Below are 8,805 nucleotides of genomic sequence, written 5' to 3' on the forward strand. Positions count from 1 at the left end.
TGTGTGAGAGAGAGAGAGAGAGAGAGAGAGAGAGAGAGAGAGAGAGAGAGAGAGAGAGAGAGAAGTAATTTTAAAACATGGTTTTGCGGTGGATGTTTTGATTTGTTCGCCACCGTGGTGGTCCTTGCAGGAGGGGGCTGAAAGGCCCAGGAAGAAGTCCCAGGACTGATCACGGGAGGGCATTTTGGCAGGTGCTCCTCCCCCCATCTACAGGTTTTTTTTGGGGGGGGAGGTATTGTGTTAACAGATGTCCTCTTTTTCTTGGTGTCCGTTGCTATTATTTAGTCTAAATAAATCAATTACAGCTTAAAAAGTGGTTGGCGAAGGTTAGCTGAACCCCGCTGAAAGCAGGGGGCATAATGTCTTTCCAGACTTCTGCCTCCCCGACCTGTATCACTTCTGTCTTTCCAGGGTTTAGTTTCAGTTTGCTCACTATTAGCCATTTAACCACAGCAGATGAGGGCCTCTATGGCATCACTGCCTCCTCCTTCTCCTGCTCACCCGGCAGCCCCTCTGCCCTGACCTGGAGAGGCTGGAGGCCCCTCTGCCCCTTCCCCTCTGCTGGCTGCTTGGGCTGGGCTGTTTCTTTCTGTCTACCTGCCTGTGTTGTTCTGTCTCTCTGGCATCTGTCTCTGCCTGTCCATCTGTCTGTCTACCTGTGTTGTTCTGTCTGGCCATCTCTGTCTCTGAGAGCCAGTTTGGAGGTAGTGGTTAAGTGCGCGGACTCTAATCTGGGAGAACCGGGTTTGAGTCCCCTCTCCTTCACTTGTACCTGCTGGGTGACCTTGGGTCAGTTACAAGTTTTTTTCAGAGCTGTTCTTGAAAGGGCAGTTCTGGAAAGAGCCCTCTCAGCCCCACCTACTTCACAGGCAGTGTTCCCTCTAAGCTAAGTTAGTGTGAGCTAGCTCAGTTTTTTAGCCTCTAGCTCACACCTTTTTGTCTTGGCTCAGGAAGGACGGCTCCAGAGCAAACTAATTTATGCTGTAGCCAAATCGCTCACTCACAACTTTAATGGCAGTAGCTCACAAAGTAGAAGTTTTGCTCACAAAACTCCACAGCTTAGAGGGAACATTGTGGGCCCCATGAGAAAAACATGGGCCCCCTGAGCAAAAAGTTGTTAGCTACGGGCCTGCGCGGGGATTTGAGTTTACAGCTTTCTTCCCATTCCTTTGTTTACTCTTTAAACGGCAAAGGAGGCTCGGAGCACGCAATCTTTTTCACCATGAGCCAGTGAACTGAATTAGATTACAAAGATGTGAATTTCATCAGTTATTCAGCTTTGATTGTGAGTAAATAAATCTTCTGAATGCACGTGGAGCTTAATAAAAAATTATTTAATTCTACTTTTACTCTGGCCATGCGTTGAATCACATCCAGACAGGCGCTGTTGACTTTTGACTTAGCGCCAGATGGAACAGGAAGGGTGTACAAAAATGGATTCAGAGTGTGGTGGTATGTCATTTTATTGGATACTTCAATAGTGGAAGTAAAGGTGGTAATAACAGGGAATCATTTCTTTCAGTTGATTTCAGTTGGGAACACTATTCTGCATCCATCCAATGCATATTCAATTCCTGAGGATTAGATCCCTCACCTAAAGAATTCTCTGTTTCAGATGACAGAAACTGTCCCTATTCATCAGACAATAGTGTGAATTAGTAAGTTACTCTGTCCCCTTTCTTGGGAATTTGAAATGGCAGGTTGGGGAGGAGTTAATACTTTAGAACACACATGCAAGAGAACCAAAATTCGGATCCACACAGACATATTTCACTGTGCTCCATTTCTTTCAGTATCCCCCCCCCCCCAATGTAGCTGATTTTCTATTATAGGAAAACTTCGGCCCCTGGCACACGGGGGAAAAAAGAGCGGCCAAAGTGCGGCTTTTTAGAGCCGCACCAAAAGACACATGCGGTGGCGGGATCAGATAGATCCCCTGAGCCGCTGCGCAGTTCCTCCCTGGCACAATCAGATGCCGGGGGAAGCCACTGAAGGGAGAGCGAGGCAGCCGAACTGTGCATGTGTGCGCGTGCACATTTCAGCCGGGAGCCTCGATTGCTCTGGAAGACGGGCGTGCCGGCGATCTCACGGCCGCACTTGCTGCACCGTTTCCAGTAAGTCCTGCTCCTTTGCAGGTTCTTTTTTGCAGCGGGTTTTCCGGCTGAAGGGATGGATCGGGGACGGGTGCACGCCGCTTCCCAGATGTTGTGGTTTGATCGCGCCCGTTTGCTGCGCCCCCGATCCGTCCCTCTTCCGGGCCAAAACCTCCCGTGTGACCGGGGCCTTCAAGTACCAAGGGAAGGTACTAGATGGGACAGTTAACAGTTGTTACCATTTATTGGACCGAATAGAAGCTGTGGAGAATTTTTATCAGGGAAAAGAAGTGTCATGAATACTGCCAGGCCAAGCCAAGTTGCGCAAGTTGTGTGAAAGTTGCTGCTTGGCCCATGTGAGATGTGTGGCATTAGGTTTTCCGGAAGGCACCACTATACCTGGCTGAGTAAACTAAATTGCTTGGTAGCAAGTCGCCCAGTGATTGTTTGTGGGCCTGGTCTCAATCAGTCCTCTCTCCAGGGGAGGAGGGAGAGGAGCAGGGATGGACTGTGAGGCCAAAATAGTTCTGTAAAGGGTCCTCCCTCTGCCTTTTACTGACAAAAAACCAAGGTTTGAAGGCTAGCAATCTTGTTGTGGCTGGCTATCAGCCCCTCACACTGGGCAATGAGTTGTCCTTTCTTGAAGGTACAGTGTTTTTTATACACAGAATAAGTTCATGCGTTCTATAAAATATTTGTTTGCTAGAGTTAGAACAGATGCTAGAAATATCCACTAAGGCAGCGTTTTTGGGGTATTTTTGCATTTATGTATGTGTGAGTGCATGCATTTGTGTGCCCATGCCTGGAAGTCATGGTGACCTCTGGCGACTCCTACTGGGGCATGGAGGACATTCAGAAAAGTGGCTTGATAGCCTGCCTCTGGCCTCGGTATTCGAAGAAGAAGAAGAGTGATGCTCTGTCTTCTTGGTGCTTGCGGGGGGGGGCAAAAGTGGGAGGGCTTCTAATGTCCTGGCCCCACTGGTGGACCTCCTGATGGCACCTGGCATTTTTGGCCACTGTGTGACAGAGTGTTGGACTAGATGGGCCTTTGGCCTGATCCAACATTGGCATCTCTTATGTTCTTAAGAGGAGGAGGAGGAGGAGGAGATTGGATTTATACCCCGCCCTTCACTTGGAGTCTCAGAGCGGCTTACAAACTCCCTTCCCTTCCCCTCCCCACAACAGACACCCTGTGAGGTGGGTGGGGCTGAGAGAACTCTGACACAAATTGCTCTTTTTCAAGGACAGCTGTGCCAGAGCTTGTGACTGACCCAAGGTCACATCAGCAGGTGCAAGTGGAGGAGTGGGGAATCAAACCCGGTTCTCCCAGATTAAAGTCCGCACACTTGTATTATCCAGATTAGTGTCCGCACACTTAACCACTACACCAAACTGGCTCTCTGGAGGCCTCCCATCCAAATATTTGCTAGGGTCGGCCCTGCTTAGCTTCTGAGACAGCCCCATACCAAGGAATTTTTCATGGGGGTGGGGTGCCAAACAGCAGACAGAAGGATGGCGCCTCAAGCATAGCCTGGCAGAGCAGTTCCCAAGCTTGATTTGCTTGGGCAGCCCCTGATGCAGCAGCTGAAACTGAGTGCTGGGCTGCCAGGGGCCTGTCTCTTGACCCCCTCTGCTGAGGAGAGTCGGAACCAGGCACCGCTTGCCCATGCCTCTTCCAGGGAGCTTCGTGGCTGTGAGCATGGAGCAGCCCCATGTGGGTGATGCCGGCCCTTTTGCTGCAGCAGCAATGAGGAGGTGAGCTAAGGGCATCAGCTTGCTGCCCACACCTACCCGGAGTGGCCAGTCCACTGCAAAGTTGCCAGACCTGTCTCCCCCTCAGCTGGCCATCTGCAAGGTAATGCAGGCACTGGGGAAGCCCTGTGCGGGATGACCCTGGGGAGAGGCAAGAGCTCACCAGCTTCCTCTGGTGCACACCCAACCTGCCTAGGCTATGGACTCTGCTTTGTAAGCCCCAGACTCAGCTGGGAGATCATCAGGCGCTGGAGGTGAAGTGTGGCAAGCCCACAGAGAATAAAGGGCTGGCCAGGGAATGAGCTTCAGGCCGGCATGGTGGGGGTGCTATAGATTCAGTAGGGGGTGCCACCCAATGCTTCCTATAAGCTGTGGAGTCTTGTGGGCAAAAACTCTACTTTTTGAGCTACTGGCATTAAAGTTGTGAGTGAGCAATTTGGCTACTGCACAAATTAGTTTGCTCTGGAGCCATCCTTCCTGAGCTAAGACAAAAATGTGTGAGCTGGAAGTTAAAAAACTGTGAGCTAGCTCACACTAACTCAGCTTAGATGGAATATTGGCGCCACCCCATGTGCCCCACCGCTGCTGCCTATGGCCCCCGTTCCAAGATCTGATGAGATCAGACTTGCCTGGTCTATCTAGGTCAGGACACTAAGGCAGTATTTGTTGGCCTTTTCAGTGAACTGCTTTTTGGTCCAATGGGTGTTTTGTTTGGTTGTTTTTTAGATTTCAGAATTTTTCTGCAAATATGGGGCTTTTTTCAGATTTGTAGAAAGATCTGTCTCATCTGTTCATGGCTCCAGTCTCTGGACTGAAAAATCCACAGATAGGGCCAGGCTGAGAATCTCATATATTGACGATGACACATGTGGAACATGGTCAGAGACAGTTTATTTTACTTTTATTTATTTATATTTAGCTCTCTCCCCAGTGGGGGCCCAAAATGACTTCCAACATGTTTCTCCATTCCTCTGCTTTATCCTCACAACAACTAACCTGTGAGGTAGGTTAGGCTGACAGTGACTGACCTAGGGTTGCCAGGTCTGGGTTGGAAAATACCTGCAGACTTTGGGGGTGGATCTGGGAGAGGGTGGGGTTTGGGGAGGGGCCTCAGCACAATGCCAGACTCCACCCTCCAAAGCAGCCATTTTCTCCAGGGGAGATGATCTCTGTCAGATGGAGATCAGTTGTAAAAGCAGAGGATCTCCAGGCCCCACCTGGAGGCTGGCAACCCTAGACTGACCCAACCCCTCCGTGGCAGAGTGGGAATTCAAATCTTGGTCTTCCAGATGGCTAGAGGTGGTGCAAATGAATACGACCACATCCACAGCGGTCATCCATGCGCTCCGTAGGCTGTTCGCAACCCACGGGTTGCCGGACACTCTGGTCAGCGACAATGGCCCTCAGTTTGTGTCCGAGGAATTTAAGACATTCCTAGCGGACAATAGCATTTGGCAAATCACCGCTGCCCCTTTTCACCTAGCTTCAAATGGCCAAGCGGAACGAATGGTACGCACGGCCAAAGAAGCCCTGGGAAGACTGACAGAGGGGGATTGGAGTGTTCGGTTGGGGTCTTTCCTTCTGCGCCAACACACCACCCCCTGTAGCACAACAGGCCGTAGCCCGGCCGAGCTACTCATGGGCAGGCGACTAACCACCAGGTTAAACAGGTTGCACCCTGACCTGAACGAGCAACAGGAGGAGCGTACAGACCCGCATACGAGCATGCGCACATTTCAGGTCGGAGATAATGTTTTCGCCCTGAATTATGCTGCCGGCCATCCCTGGGCCCCGGGGGTGATTGGGGAATGTATTGGCACTCGAATGTACCTGGTCCAGATGTCGGATCGTAGGAGATGGCGGCGCCATGTGGACCAGTTACGGAGGCGTTGGGTTAAGGACAGCGCCGACTCGCCGGCTGGGTCCTCTGAATTAATCTCTCAACCTCCCGCCCTGGAGGACGATGTAGAGTCAGCAGGTACTGCAGGGCAATTCCCTGAGACTGAACCAGCAGACCCGGCCGTAAAAGCGCCTGATTCAAGGTCTGTGGAACCACAGTTAGAAGCCCCGCAAAATGAACCTATCGCACTTAGAAGGTCGCAGCGTACACACAGACCACCAACATATTTAGCTGACTATGATTGCAGCAAACTGTTTGATACTGCCTGACAGGCATCGGATATATGTGTAATATGTAAATATAACTGTAAATTATGATGTATTGTCTTAACTTAAGGGGGAGGAATTGTTATGTACTGACAGCATAACATGAATCGCTTAATCCACCTCCCATGTTGAACTTCGAGCCAGCCAAGGCTCCGACAGTGCTAACGAACTATTGGTCGCTTCAAAACAGCGACCAATCACAGACGAACTGTTCCCTGAGCGGGAAGGACACTGATTCGCCTTTATCTCTGCAATCTGATTGGTTGTTATGTATATAGTAGGAGTGGCTATATTAGCCCGGTATGTTTAAAAGGAGCCCAGCTCCAATGTTTTACTGTTCTGGTTTCTGAATGCGTTTGAGTGCTTGTTCGTATTAAAGCTGAATCACTTGCTGAAATCACTCTACGAGTCCTTTGTTAGCGCGATCTAACAATTACGTGCTTTCGGATTTATTTATTTTTTTAAAGAAAAGAGACTAGTTTAAAGTAAATCATGTTATTTTAAAAGCAAACCACTCCTTAGGGTTGCCAGCTCCAGACTGGGAAATACCTGGATATTTTGGAGGGTGGAGCCTCAGGAGGGAGGGAGGGATTTCAGTGGGGTATAATGTCTCATAGAAACCATCTTCCAACCTGGCCATTTTCTCCAGGTGAAATTGGTGAACTGATCTCTGTCACCTGGAGATCAATTGTAATAGCAGATCTGTAGCCACCACCTGGAGGTTCACAATCCTACCCATTATCTATCAGCCTGCCCAACAAATCAGGCGTGTTATGTATTAAGTTCTGCATTAGGTTGAGTTCTGAGACAGGATTGTAAATAGACCAATCAGAGCTGCGCAATGTTCTGGAGGGAAGCACTCTGATTGGATCTTATATGTAAATAGTGATTGGTTGTTAACTGACTTGTGGCTATCCAAGCCCGGTAGAAGAGAGCCTGTTGCTCTATGTTTTTGTCTCGTTCATGATTTCTTCTGTTTAAAAGAGAGCCTGTTGCTCTATGTTATTGTTTCGTTGATGATTTCTTCTGACTTCGTTAATAAAGCTGATTCACTGTTCACAAGTTGTGTTGAGTCTGGTACTTAACAAGGCACAAGGTAAGGTGAAAGATTTTGCACATTCACATTCAAGTATGTAGTGAGGACATCCATAGATATTTCTTATGCCACCAAAGGGGTAATGTAACAGAATCAATGCATTCAAAGGTGTGTTTCAGTTTGTAGAAACCTCAGTTTTAAAAAAGGAGATGAGAAAATATTATTTTTCTCATGGCAGGGCTCCTGAGCTGCTAAAATGCTGTCTGACAAATTTCAGGAGAAATGGCAAATGCTGCATCTGGTAATCTAGATTTTGCTACAGTGCTTTGAAAATATGAAGACTCTGTCCCATGAAAATAGAAAACAAACTAAATATATTTAAAAATTAAAACTGAAAAGAAGCCAGGTGCTAGTTTGCTTTCTTTCTGAAACATGGCAGTAACAGCTGTGTGAAAACGGTAGTCCTTGTATTTCAGTGTGCTACACACCTTTTGAAGGCACTAGCACTGTTGCAGTAACAATATTTTGTCAAGCTACATCATCTTAATAACAGCCACATTTCCAAAATGTTTATTCTTTGTTACAGATGTTTATAAAGGAAAACATATTCAACTTGTGTGCTAAACACTTTGAACTTCTCCACCGTCCCCCGGTCTTCCTTCCTGCAACTGTGGTAAAGGGCTTTGCTAACCCTGCCTTTATTAAAACAAAACAACACAGGTTGCTAGCGTACACCTTTGCGCCTCATGTGGAATGTTGAGGCAGGGCACCAGCCAGATGCAGTGGGGCCAGGGAGGAAGACCTCAACAGTGCTGGACACAGTGCAACCAGTGAACAGGAGGTTGCCAGCTCTGGAAATTCCTAGAGATTTGGGGGTGCTGTCTGGGGACTGGGGAGAGTGAAATTTAGGGAGGCTAACAAGCTCAGGGGTGATGTAATGCCATGAAGCCCTCTCTCTGAAGCTGCCATTTCCTCTAATCTGGGAGAACCGGGTTTGATTCCCCACTCCTCCACTTGCACCTGCTGATGTGACCTTGGGTCAGCCACAAGCTCTGGCACAGCTGTCCTTGAAAAAGAGCAGTTTGTGTCAGAGTTCTCTCAGCCCCACCCACCTCACAGGGTGTCTGTTGTGGGGAGGGGAGGGGAAGGGAAAGGAGTTTGTAAGCCGCTCTGAGACTCCAAGTGAAGGGCGGGGTATAAATCCAATCTCTTCTTCTTCTTCTTCTTCCAAACGAACTGATCTCTAGTCCGGGAAAACTCCAGGCCTTACCTGGAGGTTGGGAACAAGAAGAGCCTGGGCTTTTGGCTTATAGTGATGCTTTGGTTTGTAGAGCTGTTTAGGCTTCCCAGTGTATGGGGGGGGGGGAGTACAGCAACAAAAAGGGAGCTTCTAAAATAACTTGCTTGAGTTTTTACATTAATTGCTTATGTCTGTCACTTTTACATGGAGGAGTCTTCTCACTGGGAATGGGAACCTGAAATCTCTGGACGGAACCATTGCAACCGCAGCCCTTTGCTCAACACGCTACGGTTTTTTCCCCTGGTGTGTTACACGCGGAAGTGCCCTGCTCGATGAATGAATGTCGCACAGAGTAGTTCCGCGTGGTGTTTCGTTCCGGATGAGAACTGAGGCTTGGCTTCGTCTGTTCGTTCACGCTCGTGTTGTACCATTTTCTTCGTCGCTAAGATGATCCCGATGCCTGTGGTAGTCTGTGTGCTGGGTGGCTGGTGCGTCGTTTACTTGGCCGACACTGTACT

At 48.8% G+C, this 8,805-nt stretch overlaps 1 protein-coding gene across 1 annotated transcript in view; it reads left to right on the forward strand.

Annotated features, from left to right (window-relative positions):
• The first annotated feature begins 8,665 nt into the window (after positions 1-8,665).
• MBTPS2 (membrane bound transcription factor peptidase, site 2) overlaps positions 8,666-8,805 on the forward strand; it is a 54,923-nt gene continuing 54,783 nt past the window's right edge. The window contains exon 1 of the mRNA XM_015429089.1: positions 8,666-8,800. Within this exon, the coding sequence (XP_015284575.1) occupies positions 8,735-8,800 (66 nt within the window). The 5' untranslated portion in view covers positions 8,666-8,734. The remainder of the gene's footprint in view (positions 8,801-8,805) is intronic.

This window comes from Gekko japonicus, unplaced genomic scaffold, assembly GCF_001447785.1.
Source record: "Gekko japonicus isolate JY-2015 unplaced genomic scaffold, Gekko_japonicus_V1.1 scaffold1825, whole genome shotgun sequence".
In the NCBI taxonomy this organism is placed as follows: Eukaryota; Metazoa; Chordata; class Lepidosauria; order Squamata; family Gekkonidae; genus Gekko; species Gekko japonicus.